Source organism: Lepisosteus oculatus, chromosome 23, assembly GCF_040954835.1.
Source record: "Lepisosteus oculatus isolate fLepOcu1 chromosome 23, fLepOcu1.hap2, whole genome shotgun sequence".
Lineage (NCBI taxonomy): Eukaryota > Metazoa > Chordata > Actinopteri > Semionotiformes > Lepisosteidae > Lepisosteus > Lepisosteus oculatus.
Genome location: NC_090718.1, coordinates 11352062 through 11366924, shown reverse-complemented (window position 1 = coordinate 11366924; position 14863 = coordinate 11352062). Strand labels below are relative to the sequence as shown.

The 14863-nt window shown below is 51.3% G+C and overlaps 1 protein-coding gene across 3 annotated transcripts in view; it reads left to right on the top strand.

Annotated features, from left to right (window-relative positions):
- kmt2a (lysine (K)-specific methyltransferase 2A) overlaps positions 1 to 14863 on the top strand; it is a 61888-nt gene that overhangs the window by 21332 nt on the left and 25693 nt on the right. Inside the window, exons 2-13 of one of the 3 annotated variants that reach the window (XM_015337457.2) lie at positions 1160 to 1232; positions 2739 to 6310; positions 7395 to 7572; positions 8244 to 8478; positions 9143 to 9207; positions 9887 to 10375; positions 10721 to 10794; positions 11463 to 11588; positions 12435 to 12548; positions 13086 to 13232; positions 13498 to 13596; positions 14347 to 14467. In XM_015337457.2, coding sequence (XP_015192943.2) covers positions 1160 to 1232; positions 2739 to 6310; positions 7395 to 7572; positions 8244 to 8478; positions 9143 to 9207; positions 9887 to 10375; positions 10721 to 10794; positions 11463 to 11588; positions 12435 to 12548; positions 13086 to 13232; positions 13498 to 13596; positions 14347 to 14467 — 5293 coding nt within the window. Of the gene's footprint in view, positions 1 to 1159; positions 1233 to 2738; positions 6311 to 7394; positions 7573 to 8243; positions 8479 to 9142; positions 9208 to 9883; positions 10376 to 10720; positions 10795 to 11462; positions 11589 to 12434; positions 12549 to 13085; positions 13233 to 13497; positions 13597 to 14346; positions 14468 to 14863 lie in introns of all 3 variants that reach the window. The other 2 variants (XM_015337456.2, XM_015337455.2) reach the window with 2 other exon arrangements.

The following is a 14863-nucleotide window of genomic DNA, read 5'->3' as shown; positions in this document are numbered from 1 at the left end:
TTTTTAAATATATACGTTTCTTGATTAAAGGAGACCAAAGCTGGTGGTTGTTGTTGTTTGGCTTTTGTAGCGGTTGCACGATTGAATTTCTAAAGTCATGAGTAAATGCATTTTACAGTGTGTCACCTTTCCAGGCACAGAGAGCCATCTGGCCATCTGGGCTTGGATGAGATTCAAGACTTTTAGACAGCAAGTTTTATTTTTTTAAAGTTGTTTTTCAGTGTTTTTTTTATGTAGGAGTGCGTGTTATGTACAGTCAGATTTCTTTGAAATCTGTTTTGAAAAATATGCAATATAATGCAATATGCACTGTAAGAAAACAACATAAAACTAAGTGAAGAATCTGGGTCTTGTACAGGCGTGATAGCAGCTCTTCGTGACCACAGAAAGCTGGGTTTTTGTTCTTCTATAATGTGGGTTAAAAGCCAGTGGTTTACAAAAATGAGCTGTCCTGGTGCAGTTTCTGATGTGTTAAACTATACTGGGAAGCCCCTTTGATTGTGGTCTGCATTGGCCATTTTTGGTTTCCTGCTGGGGGTTTTTGAGCTCTGACAGGGGTTGTGATGGGGGTAGACAGGGTCTTGTCTTGAGAATGACAAGGCAAATGAACTGTCAGCAGAAATATAAAGAAAAGGAGATGATGGTGGTTGAACTGAAGGACAGAACAAAAGATCCTCTCTGTTTGCTCTTTGCAGTTCCTCACTTGCACAAAGGACAGAGTCATATAGTTTAAAAGACTATTTTAATGCGCTTAAGTCACTGTAGCTGTTCAGCGCCTAATCTTGAACTTCTGTGAAACAGAATGAAAGAAACCAATTGAGTCAGCAGACAAGTGCAACATCAGACCTCCCCAACTTGTCAAGGGGATTTAATTTCTTGCTCGGTGTTTTAGGCACGGATGACTTGTTCAGAAATGAGAGCTTTCATACCATAACCTTAGCAGCCTCTGTCCAGCAAAAAATTGATACTTCTGTGATTCTCATGAATGGCCATGGCAGAACTTTTCAGATTTTTTCATCAAACCATTCGTCACTACACTAGTAATTCCTGGTGCCTTGTCTTCCTTGTGCATCAGTATGTGCTATTTTGAAAGTCATTGTTATGCACCTTGTAATATCTTGATTATGTGAGTTGTTCCCTTCTGTTTTTTTTCCGTTAGGAAGAGACATTTTTAGGATTTGGTACGCACCATGAAAACAGAAGGATACACAGCTCGGCGAGGAGCCCTACAGGTATGGAGCTTCAGTGAAGTCCGTGACCTGTTATGACCTTTCACAGTTCTTCTGAACTGACATTCAGATAAAACAGGGGTATTTTGGACTGTTCAGTTTTTTTTTTGTCCCATCATAAACATCTGGGTCATGTTTTTTTTTGGGATTGGGGGAATCCAAAAGTGCTGTCACTAATGTGACAGGCATGTTCCTTAAGCAGTTCTTACCCCCTAATAATAATAATAATTGCTTACACTGATATAGCGCTTTTCTGGACATTCCACTCAAAGCGCTTTACAGGTAATGGGGATCCCCTCCACCACCACCAATGTGCAGCCCCACCTGTGATGCGACGGCAGCCATAGTGCGCCAGAACGATCACCCCACATCAGCTTTCAGTGGGAGGAGAGCAGAGTAATTAAGCCAATTTAAGATGGGAATTATTAGGAGGCCATGATGGATAAAGGCCAGGAGGAAATTTGTCCAGGACGCCGGGGTTATACCCCTACTCTTTTAGAAAAAACACCCTGGGATTTTTAATGACCACAGAGAGTCAGGACCTCGGTTTTACATCTCATCCGAAGGACAGCACCTGTTTACAGTATAGTGTCCCCATCACTGTACTGGGGCATAAGGACCCACATGGACCGCAGGGGGACCGCCCCCTGCTGGCCCCACTAACACCTCTTCCAGCAGCATCCTTAGTTTTTCCCAGGAGGTCTCCCATCCAGGTACTGGCCAGGCTCACACCAGCTTAACTTCAGTGGTTTGCTAGTTGTGAGTTGCAGAGAGATATAGCTGCTGGCTAATGATACCATATTAGATACTAGAGGTTCCTTCAAGTGGTCTTCCCAGAACAATGCTGATTGCCTGCATCTCGGTTCACTTCTGATAGGTTTCTGATGGGTTCAAGCAATAGGTGCTAATGACCTGAGCCCAGTTCGATATTTAATGAGAAATCTTTAAAGGGGAAATGCAACTCTGTTTTTATACTTTGGGGTTAGAAAGAATCAGCATTGAGTGCATTTCAAACCACAATAAAAGTAAAATGTAACTCGTAAGACTTCCAATTTATACCACAAAATAGATTGCATTTCCAGGTATATGCAGTGCCATATGGCGTGATTCACAGGCTTGTGAATACATCTCTTTTAATCCAATAGAAATATTACTCTCAACTTTGAGATAGTTTTGCTGGCAAATCCAACTTGCATGTTAACTCTGCCTACAGATCATGTTGGAACATTTCTGCAGCGAAATATTTGCTGCAGAACCCGTACTTATCTGCTTGTAAAACACATTACATCTGCAGATGTGACTAGTGAGCAGGAAGGGCTGCTTCACATCGCAATTCGTGGGAACTCGAATGCGAGTTTGCGACAACGTGGCGACTTTCACAAAGTTCCCGATTCTGTGCTTGGTGTGAAATGTGTGAAATTTTTCTAGAGCTGCATTTGTTTTGTTACCGAGATTTAATAACTGCTCTTTAATAAGGGCTCTCTTGTGTTGTTTTCCTTGTCTTTGCAGTCAAGTCTCGTCAGGAAAGAAAACCGAGGGGCCGTCCCCCCAGGATCCTGACCACGCAGAGGGAGGCCACGGCCTTCGACTCCTCTCCCTCGCCTGCTACCTCTCCCCACAGCAGATCGGAGGGCCCCGGCCGGCCCCCGGAAAAGGTGAAGAGGCCACCGGGGAGGCCGCCGGGCTCGGGAGAGAAGAGGAGAGGCCGCCCTCCAGCTTCTGGAGGCCACAGGGAATGGCAGCCCAGGGGCCTCTCTGGGGCAGAGGACAAGAGCGTGGCATTGCAGCAAAGCCTGGGGGAAGCCCCTCGCAGGGACCTGGCGGAGGATGAGAAAGAGAAGAAGGCGGCGAAACGGACGCCCCTGGGGTCCGTGCAGCAGCAGCACCAGCAGCAGCAAGGAGTGGCCAAGCTCTCCAAGCTGCCCAGGATGGGGCGGATCTCCAAGATAACCAAAATCAAGCGGCTGCGTAGTGTCAAGCTGGGCCCCCTCAAGTCCCGGCTCAAGGCGATCGGGAGGAAAGGAGTCCCGGTACCAGTGGTGCCAAGGCGAAGGCGAGGGAGGCCGCCGTCTGCCGAGCGTCTCAGAGCTCAGGCCGCCGCCGCCTCCTCCGTACAAGTCTCTGCCTCCTCCGCTCCGCAGACGGCTCTCGTGGAGGCAGCGTCTCTCAAGCAAAAGACTTTCCGGGTTCGAAAGGAGAGGGATTCAGGCTCTCCCCAGCAGCTCAAGCTGAGGCCCTCGCAGGCTCTGGATGCCCTCACCGCTGCTGGCCCTGTCCCCCAGACCCTGTCCGCAATCTCTCTGCTCTCCACTTCTCCTCCGCGGCCGGGGTCAGGCAGGGCTGTGGGGGTCCGGCAGAGCCCCCGGCGTATCAAGCCGGTGCGCATCGTCCCGCCTTCCAAGCGGCCCGATGCCACCATCGCCAAGCAGCTGCTGCAGCGTGCCAAGAAGGGAGCGCAGAAGAAGAAGATGCTCGAGAAGGAGGCCGCCGCCATCGGCAGCCAGGGCTCTGCCGGCATCGACTCGGGCATCAGGAGGCGGAGAAGGACGCAGCTGAAGAACATCCGCCAGTTCATCATGCCGGTGGTCAGCACCGTCTCCCTGAGGATCATCAAGACACCCAAGCGCTTCATCGAGGACGAGGGTAGCTTCGGCCCCCCCCCTCCCCACCTCAAGATGGCTCGGCTGGAGGCTGCGCCCACCACGGTGGCTTCTCTGCCGCCCTCTTCCTCCGTGCCCGTGTCCACTTCTGCTGCCAGTGCTGCTGCTTCGGCTGGAGCCGCTGCTTCTACCAGCACTCCCACACCTCCTCCTCCGCCAGGCCCCAGCGTGAATGTGGCGGCGGCCGCCGCCGCCGCCGCCACCCTGCTCAACAGCGGCAGCTGCAACAACAGCACCAGCAACGGGCGTTTCAGCAGCAGCGCGGCCTCCTGCGGCTCCAGTGCCGTGTCCCAGCATTCCTCGCAGCTCTCCTCGGGGGAGTCCTCCCGCTCCAGCAGCCCGAGCCTGGACTCCTCCAGCGACTCCCAGGCCTCGGAGGGCACCCAGGCTCTCTCCGAAGAGCCTGACCAATCCCCTTCTTCCCAGGGCGAAAGAGAGTCTGGGCTCCTTCGCGTCTCCCGGCCGCCTTCCCCCCCATCCGAGCCAGAGAGAGGCAGGAGGGGCCGTCGGGGGCAGGGGATCGGGAGGGGGACGTTGACATCGGGCGGCGGGGGCGGTTCGTCCGGTCCAGGGAAGAAAACGACAGTTAGCGGCGCCGTGGTGGGGTTGCTGTCATCCTCGGCGCAGGTGGGGTCACAGCAGGCCTCCTCCACGGCTTCTTCGTCTTCGTCTCCCCCGCCGCCCCCTCTCCTCACCCCTCCCTTGCCGCCACAGCATCCGCAGCCGGGCTCCACCACGACCGCTGCCATCGCGGAGCCTCACCCGCATTCCCCCTGGATTATGCCTCACCCCATCGCTCCCTTCATCTCTGCTCCGCCGGTGGTGTCACCTCTTCAGGAGAAGCGGAAGTCAATCCTGCGGGAGCCCACTTTCCGCTGGACCTCCGTTTCCCGCCCGGACCAGCAGTACTTCTCTTCGGCAAAGTACGCCAAGGAGGGCCTCATCCGGAAGCCCATCTTCGACAATTTCCGGCCACCCCCCCTGACCCCCGAAGATGTGGGGCTGGTGTCCCCCAGCTCTGGAGGTGGAGGGGGTGGGAGCGGTGGGAGTGGAGCCGGGGCTTTCTCTGCGTCCGGCGGGACAGCGGGAGCCGGCGGCCGTTTCTTCGCTCCCCTCCACCACCATCGCCACCAGCACGACCATACTCCCTCGCGGTTTGAGCCGTCGCTCCACAAGCGCAGCCCCCTGCTCCGCGCCCCCCGCTTCACCCCCAGCGAGGCGCACTCCCGCATCTTTGAGTCGGTCACCCTCCCGGCCTCCAAGGGCGGCGGCCAGGGTTCCCTGTCATCCCCTCTTCAGAGCTCCTCCTCCTCCTCCTCCTCTGCCAGTAGAAACCAGCGCCGGTGTAGGAGGAGGAGGGTCTTCAGCCCCTTGCGGGGCCAACCCAGGTCGCCCTCGCACTCCATGACCACCCGAAGCAGCCAGTCCGGGACCCAGGTGGGCAAGACCTCCGCTGAACTCTCTCCCTTGGCGGCTTCTGTCACAAGTACCACCAGCAGCTCCAGTTCCTTGCCAGGCGTTGCCATCAGTTCTCTAGCCACCAGTGCCTTAACTCCTGCCCCTTTCAGCACCTTCTCGCCAGGCTGCATGGGTCACCCGACCGAGGGGACAGCGGACTCTTATCAGACTTGCAGCAGGAGACAGACCGGGGGCCTGGGAGGAGCAGGAGAGTCCTTCTCCTCCGGAGTGGGAGTGGGAAGCAGCCCTTCCGTCTCCTCGTCCTCGCTTTTCCCTCTCTTTGCCACCAGCCCCCCGGCCACGGGAGGAACGGGAAAAGCGAGCAGGGAGAGAGGCGTCTCGGCATCCCGAGAGTCGGGCCCTAAGGAGAAGGAGAGGGAACCAGAGAGACCCAGAGAAAGGGAGAAGGAGAATAAAAAGGAGGCCCGGAAGGAGCGGGAGAGGAAAGGCAAGGGTGCTGGAGGAGAGGCAGCCACGCAGGCCAACTCGGCGCCCATTCTCTTCTCTCTGGACGCCAAGGAGAGTGAGGAAGCCCTTGCGCCTTCTGCCCCTAAGAAGACTCCCGGCAGGAAGAAACCCGTCTCTCTCGACCCCAGTAACGAGGCACCTCCGTCTCTGGGGCCTCCAGATGGGACGTCCCATGCAGCCACCACTCCTCCCACCACCAAGGGCCGCCTTTCTAAGAAGGGCAGGTCGATGGAGAAGGGCCAGGAGGCCGACGCTGGCGAGAAGGAGAAGGAGAAGGCGAAAGGTCACTCGCAGGCCCCAGCTCAGCAAACCCCACAGCCTGGCCCGCCCAGCAAGCAGGCCCCAGTGCCCTCCCTGGGGTCCATGCTTGCCCAGGTGGAAAAGCAGCAGGTGGCAGACAGGAGGGTGGCCGGCCTCCTGAAGAAGGCAAAGGCACAGCTGTACAAGATTGAAAAGAACAAGTCCTTGAAGACGGCTGACCAGCCCAAAGCACAGGTAAGTTGTTGGCAAACACCCGTCGGGCTCACCGAATGTGTTAACACCCTCAAAGCTGGGAATTTGTTGTCTGAGGTGCCCTTTTAAAAACTTCTCTCCTCCCCGACCTCTAGCCACTGCGGAATAAGCATGTGCCATTTATTTTATTTTGGGGGGTTTTCTAGTGGTAATTCCAGGTGTTCCACTTGTCCAGACATGCTCCAACTTGCCTGTTGTGCAGCCCAGTCATTTGAAAAGCAGTCAGTTTGCTGAGATCTGTAGTGAAACTAGCAGTGCTTCAGTTGAAACTGAAAAGAGCATCGGGCAGCATCTTTGCTTTCCAGTAGCTGCAGGCTGCAGTGTTCTGAAATGATTAGACCAGGTGTTTTTTTTGGGGGGTGTAGGGTGGGGTGGGGCTGAAGATCAAAAAAGAAAAGAAACATGCATCCTGTTTCAATGCGGAAACCTACAAAATAATAAAAACAGTGCCTCGGATCTGTGTAATTTAATCTAGTAGATATTCATTAAGATCTATCTTGTTTATGGATTGGGATTTATTGTTTAGATCTCTTTTTACAGATCTGCCTTCCCAATTTGTCCACACTTGTGTTACGTTATGCCACGCACACTTGGGATAGGATTATGTCTCTCCGACACACAAGAGATGTTTGTAATTTGACACTCGGCAGGCTCCATACTGTGTGACAGGAGAGCTTGTGACTGGAGGGGTAGCACAGCTTTCTCTGACATCACTACAAGTTCTTGGCTGTTTAATCCCAGCTCCCACCCTGCTGGGTACAGTCACCTGGGAGAGTCCCCTTCACAGGTGGTTCAGGTTTCCTACTTTTTAAAATGCCCACCATAACTTTGCAATGTAGCTTGGACATTTGTCTGCAGAAAATAAAAGGGAAAAGCAATCCAGTGGATGTGTTAAGGACAGTACATTCTCTCTGTTTTTTCGACACCTGTTAAAAGGATGATTCAGAAATGTCAACATCTGTTGTAAAGCTTGAAGGGAGCTGTAGCTGGTTTCGCCACGTGTTTCCTTGCGTGCGCTTGTAACGTCACAGCTCTTTACTCCGTGCACTCTCTCACGTTGCGACAGGGCCAGGAGAGCGACTCCTCGGAGACGTCGGCTCGCGGGCCGCGCATCAAACACGTCTGCCGGCGGGCGGCCGTGGCTCTGGGCCGGAACCGAGCTGTTTTTCCGGACGACATGCCCACCCTCAGTGCCTTGCCATGGGAGGAGAGGGAGAAGATCCTGTCTTCCATGGGAAATGATGGTGAGATCTCGAAACTGGGTTCCTTTACCGCACCCTTAAAGGGGACCTGCAGTGCTGTTTTTATATTTGGGGACAGAAAGAATCGGCATGGATGAGTGCATTTCAAACCACAATGACGGTAAAATGTACACAGTAGCTTCCAGTTTATAACATTTCCAGGTATGCGCAGCCCATGTTCTGTGATTTAGAACAAGGCAAAACAAAACTCCTGGTGACGTGATCCGGCCCTCTGACATTGTAAACAATCAGGGTTTTGAATACATTTCTTTTAATCCAATAGAAACTTTGCTCTTGATTTCAAGAGTCCTGAAAAATACTACTCACTTGTTAACTCTGCACGCAGATGACATGATAGAATATTTCTGCGGTGAATGTCTACTGCACAACCTGTACTTATTTGCTCTGACATCTCATTACATGAGTTATTACAGGGACTAGTGAGCAGGAAGGGCCGCATCACGTCGAGACCTCTTGTTACCCCCCTGTTAATTACCTCCTGGAAGGATGTGCTCTTAAACATTTAGCACTATTTTGGAAGTATAGAGAGTAGAGGCCTGGTTCGGTGCTTGAATTGAAGCAGAGGCTCAAAGTTATAGCTGAGCTGCAGCAGTTTCGAGTGTTTCGAGTGGGCTTCACTAACACGAAGGCTTGTTCCCCTCTGTTCCGCGCAGACAAGTCGTCGGTGGCGGGCTCCGAAGAAGCCGAGCCCCCGGCCCCCCCAGTCAAGCCCATTAAGCCGGTGACGCGCCAGAAGGCCCCCCAGGAGCCGCCGGTGAAGAAGGGGCGGCGTTCGCGGCGCTGCGGGCAGTGCCCTGGGTGCCAGGTGCCCGAGGACTGCGGCGTCTGCACCAACTGCCTGGACAAGCCCAAATTCGGGGGACGGAACATCAAGAAACAGTGCTGCAAGTGGGTGTTGTCTGTCCGGTGTTGAACGCAGTGTGGGACAGGGGTTCCCAGTCCTGTTCAGCTCTCAGTTTAGTCAGTCGAACCCCTAACTGACTTCAGAAGAGGATTCACTTAAGGAATTTTCTATCCTCATCCTCTTATTTTCCATCCTCCTATATCTTTATCCTCTCTTTCATTCAAGAGGATTCATTGGCTGTTCCCAGCTCTCAGAGGTCGTCGTTTAACTGTTTCATTTCATAGATCTGTAGCGGAACCCACATTTTTTATTAGAAAATAACGCACAAATATTCTGATTGAGAAACGTATTGGTTCGATTGCAGTTATTGATTCAGTGAAGCAGTTAAGCTCGGCTGGAATGAAGACCCAGGACCAGGTCTGAATACCCCGGTCTATGACAAAACCCTGCAGTTGACCTGAGATTTGGGGAAAAAAAAGCTAGATATATCTGAATTCATCAGCTGTTCATTTTCAGAATTCTGCGATCTGTATTTTTTATCTTTTATTCCCCCATAACCATTAAAAAAGAAATCCAGTGATCGCATGCGGAACCACGGCTCAACTTCCTGGCGAGTTTGCACATGAAACTAGGTGCACTTTGAAGACAAGAAGGTGTCGAGGGCTACCTGGGGATAAAGCAATCTCTTCTCCCTTTTTTCCTTTCCAGGGTGAGGAAGTGTCAGAATCTCCAGTGGATGCCTTCAAAAGCATACCTTCAGAAACAAGCGAAAGGTCAGTGGCCTGAAAACGTGTCAGTTTCCCATGTTAATGTGTTTCAAGGCATTAATATTCCCATCAGGATCGGAGAGCTCTGCGGGTCCAGTATTGCCTGCAGCTTATGTTATTACCATTACAGATAAAAGCTGTATCTACAGTATGTTTGAAGAGTACTAAGGTATTCATGGAGCAGTGATAGTTCACGAAGCTCACTGTACAAAGGAGATAAGTATTGAATGTGATTGTGGTTCTGATTCATATTTTAACCTGAAACAGACTTGGTAGGGTAGTAATGTGAAGCAGGGGTCTGGACTCTGTCCCAGAAGGTCGTGGTGCTCAAATCCTGGGTAGGGTGGTGCTGTGTCCTAATCTTTGCTCAGATTGCTCTGGTAGATACATGGGTCTCCACATTACCGTGTTCGATAGCCCATCTGGCTAGTGAGTTTTAAAGGTCAAATTACATCACTGTGTCACATTGCCTGTATTACAATGAGGCACATTCTTTACTTTATGAGATCTCTGCAGCATCGTTCTTGTTCTTGTTTTCTTGTTCTTGCCATGCCATACATTATTGGTAACTTTTTAGAGAGTTCTGTAATCACACCCACCGCAGATCTACCCACTGATGATGAAGCTGCTTTGCCGCATGCTTCTTTGGCGCTCCATTCATTTTTTTTTATTTCCTCTCCAGCAGCAAAGAAGGAGAAGAAGAAGACCAAAGCGCAGGAAAAAAAGGAGCCGCCGCATTCCGCCAAGACTCAGTCGTCAGAGACCAATCAGAAGCCAGCCCCGCCCCCCTCGAGGGAGGAGCCCACTCCTAAAAAGAGCGAAACCCCTCCCCCAAAGCACAGCGAGCAGAAGCAGAAACAGCCTCCACCTCGTCCACCGAGCCCGTCTCAGAAAGAGGCTTCCCAGCCTCCCAGTTCCACCCTGCCGCAGGACACCAAGCAGCCCGTGGCGCCCCCTGGTGGCGCCTCCAGGAAAGAACGCAAACTACCCCAGCCTACCCCCCCGCCTGCCTCTCCCCACATTACCCCTTTTCCACCGCCGACGCCACCTTCCCAGCACCAGCCCCAGCAAAGCCCAGCGCTGTCAAAAAAGGAGGGTTCTAGCAAGACCCCTCCAAGCGAACTCAAGAAGAAGCAGCAGCAGCCGAGCTCGACTCCGTCAGCGACAGAACCAGGTCAGGGCTTAAGAAAGTTTCTTAAGAAACTGTTATGTTGTTCTTTTGTGGTAAGGTTGTCATTTCCTTGTCCACTAAATACTAGATGCCTAGAAAAAGTGCAGCATAAGTCAGGAAGTACTGGAAACTGCTGGACTACAGACGTTAAGGCCAACTAAGGCCTTTCCAAGCAGGGAGTTTCAGGAATCTTTTTGCTTTTTGCAGATCACCAGCGCTGTCACATGCGGGTAGCCCTCTACAGTGGTTTCACTTGTCAGCCTCTTGTATGTCTCTGCGGAGGTGGTGTGCAGTATCCCTGCTGCGTGCTTGAACTATTTTCTTTTGTCTTTTCAAATGCTTTTTCAGTGTTGGAGGTGAAACAGCCGAAGAAGCAGGGCATGCGATGCATCCCGCCGCCCAAGCAGAAACCCAAAGAAAAGGTAACTGTGCCATGCTGTTCCTCCCCTAACCTCACCGCCGCGTGCCCCCTGGGGGTGAGAGAGGGGGGACACACAGTTTAGGGCAGGGCTGAGAAGATTGAGCACAGTGTCCGGGCTGCCCTTGGGCCAGGAGGGTATGCAGATACCTTGAGATCCCTTTCCACTTTGAACCTGCAGTGCTCTCAATTTGTTCAAGTGAGACGGAAACCCGAGGCAGTGAAGCAGTGTAAAGCAGAAAGCCAGGAAACTACGTGACCTTCAGGGACTGGGGTTGTTCGTGTTAAACTGAGCTAAACATATTGGCCTCCGTTGGTTGAATCTCGCTGGCCTTAGTTTCATGCGTTTTCGTGATTTATTATTTGCACATAGAGAGCTAGCAGAGCATAAGGGTGGGACGCCAGATAATTGCAGTTTCACCCACAGCAGGTGCTGACTCCTAATTGTATTGGAGCATGGAGTGAGGCACTCTGGGTAAACTATGTTGCTTTAGGGTTTCAGCGTTTCTGTCTGCAGGGGAGGCTTCAATCCGGTCATGGTTTCAAAGTCCTCTGCAACCCCGTGCCAGTTTATCACGTCCGTAGAGCAGCGTAGTGTTGGACTTGTAGCTCCGAGGTGCTGTTTGCCTCCTGGGGTTCCCTTCACCCTTGTCCTACCTCCCCTGTCCGTAGGAGAAGCCCGCGTCCACCAAGCCCGAGAGCAGTACTTTAAACTTGCTGAGCACTCCCTCGACTGGAGGCGGCGCCAAGCAGAGACCGCCCTACGACGGAGTGCATCGCATCAGAGTGGATTTTAAGGTAGGAGGCCTGCGGCCACCCTGAACCACATTCTGAACACTTGGAAGGAGTCAGTGAGGCTTGGTGGTGAGCAGTGGCAGCCCCATTGTTACTGCATGGAGTACACACATAGGCCGCAAAACTACAGATAAAGGTTTATTCCATGCTGAAAGGAAAAGAAAAACATAACGTTTCGGCTGTGGAGCCTTCTTCAAGTGAGGGTTTTCTTCAGTCTTTAGTGCTGGGCTGCAAATAACGAGCCACACAGTCTGAAATTACAGTCTGGTAATTCTTGATGATGCCCATTGAGTCAGTTACAATATGGAGCTTTCTGACCAGTAAGAGCGGATAAGGTTGCTGTATAAATGGGGAGCACTGCTGATTGCATATGAAAGAATCGGGGCTAACGAGCAGGCAGCCACTTCAGAATTTCCTGAACGATGACTCAGACTCATGCGGAGTTAGTATGAGCTTGTGAGCTTGTGACTTTCTCCTCTCACAGCTGGCTTCTGCAGGAGCTGTGTAGCGGAAGGAGGAGGAAAGCTCCCCAATGTGCATGCATTTTAAGACTTATATGTCAATGAAACTTTTTCATTTTCACCTCACACCCATTCATCCTAGCGACTTGCAGTTAAAATATTCTAATGTATTCACCTGTTTAAGAAACGAGGCTCGTTTTGTTTTGTTGACAGTCATTTGGTGCACACACTGCCAGCGAGATAAAAACTGAGATGTGCATGATAGTAAACGAACAAGCCCGATCTCTGTTTGTGCAGTCTCTCCCTGTGTGGCATTCCTAAGGGCAGTGCTGAGTGCTGTTGCTATGGGACAGGCCTTGCTGAAAGCCTGTGTGGTTTTTCTCTGCAGGAGGACTATGACATCGACAATGTATGGGAGATGGGCGGGCTCAGTGTCCTCACCTCTGTGCCAATCACCCCCAGGGTCATCTGCTTCCTGTGTGCCAGCAGTGGCCATGTAGAGGTGAGACTGGGGCAGGAGTGCGGCCCTGTGCTTCCCAGACACCAGACACTGGGCAACCCTTCTGTTACTGTCCACATTCCTTAAGAAGGGAAAAACAAATCAGAGAGATGCCGGTTTTTCTTCAGTGACACACTTAACAGTAACAATGGGCCGCTATAACACTGAAGTGTATAGCAGTCCATTGATTTAGTTTTCCAGTGGTGTAGCTCTGTTTTTTGTGCTGTTCGTAATGTAATTTTATTTCACCTTTCTTTTCCACAAACAGTAATGTTGATTGTTTTTTTGCAGTAAAGCACTGTGTGACATCAGTCCCTGATTCTGTTAGCTTGTTTTCATGGTTTTAGGTGAGGGACTGGGCCTCATAGTTTGTGGAACTGAGCTTTTGCTGTGCCTCATATTGATATTATTTGGTTGGTCAAGTTACTGGTAGGCAGTCTGCTGACACCTCAAATGGGTGTAGAAACAAAATGTGAAAAAGACAGTCACATAAGGGAGCTTGCTCACCGTGCTGGACTGAATGTGCTGCTCTCTCCCCAGTTTGTGTTCTGCCAGGTGTGCTGCGAGCCCTTTCATCTTTTCTGCTTGGATGAGACAGAGCGCCCCCTACAGGAGCAGTGGGAGAACTGGTGCTGCCGGCGCTGCCGCTTCTGTCACGTCTGCGGCCGTCAGCACCAAAAGACCAAGGTGAGGAGAGGGCGCGCCCTGCTGCCTGGCGGTCTTGTCATTCCGATCTTCAAATGGGCGTGTATTTTGGGGAATGCTCAAATATGATGACAAATGGAGTTAGGAAGAAGCATTGCTGTTCATCTCGACAATCCTTCCTAATTCATTGAACATTAGAAGCGTTCTGTAATTTCACAGCGAATTCTAACAGTTGGGATACAGAAAGACGGTTAATGGCGTGGTTGTGGGATTGACAGTCTGTGCCTGTGTGTGGTCTGTCCCTTAGCAGCAGCTGCTGGAGTGCAATAAGTGCCGAAACAGCTATCACCCCGAGTGCCTGGGACCCAACCACCCGACCCGCCCCACGAAGAAGAAGAGAATCTGGGCAAGTACAGTGTTTCACACGCGCTGCCAGGAGCTGCTGAATCGGCAAGCCAGATTCCCGAGAGCTGACAGGCTGCCTGAAACGGGCTCTGCAGCACAGCTGTATGAGTGAGCACAGTTCCACGCCATGGTTCACAGACGTGTATCCATCTGGACAAGAACACAAGCCGATTCCTTTATTAGTAATATGATATGGAACATGAAGAAGTAAGATACAGCAGCTGACTAGAACTAGATAACTAAACTAAATTAGATAAGTGGACTAAATAAGATATAGCAGCTAACTAGAACAAGAAATTAACTCATATTCCAATATGCCAAAGTAAGATATTTTTCACTATAGTTCTGTACATAATTGGAAGGTATGGGTGTTTCAGTGATCTATATTGAGTACTTAACTTCAGCCTAAGGAGCAGTATCGCCAGCAGAGCCAACAATATTTGTACATAGGTGTAGCTTGGTCGCTGTGACAGTGACGTTTGCATTGACTTGCATGAGCAGAACACATCCGCAGTTCTGTAAGAGAACTGGAACTTGTCAGGAAATGTTTTTTTTTGTCCTGCAAAACAAATGTCTTAGGTAAAAGACATAGAAGCTCCCAAAGGGGAGATTCTTTTGCTCTTGATTGGCTGGAAACTTTTAAGAAATGTCTGAACGTACACTAGGAACCTGGGTTATGTCTGAGCTCTGGTTGTGTCTCTGGGGGCCTTTGCATTAACGCCCGCCGCGTGCCTTCTGTTCTGTCCTGCAGATCTGCACCAAGTGTGTCCGCTGTAAGAGCTGCGGCTCCACCACCCCCGGCAAGTCCTGGGACGCCCAGTGGTCACACGACTTCTCCCTGTGTCACGACTGTGCCAAACTCTTTGCAAAAGGTGAGCCAGGCAGCCATAGTTTACTACTACTAATACTAACTCCTTACACTTTTATATAGCTCATTTCTGGACAATCCACTCAACGTTATACAGGTAATGGGGAATCCCACCACCACCACCAATGTGTCACCCCTACCTGGATGATGCGATGGCAGCCAGAGTGCTCCAGTATGCTCAACACACATCGGCTCTCAGTGGGGAGGATGATGAAGTGATGAAACCAATTCATAGATGAGGATTGTTAAGAGGCCATGATTTGTAAAGGCCAGGGGGAAATTTGGACTGGACACCGGGTGAACACAGTGAGGTGGAGGTCATGATGGCAGCACAGCATGTGGCAAAGTTTGGGCCAGGGTGACATTCTTCCTGTCACGCCGCAGCACATCAGAATCTGAA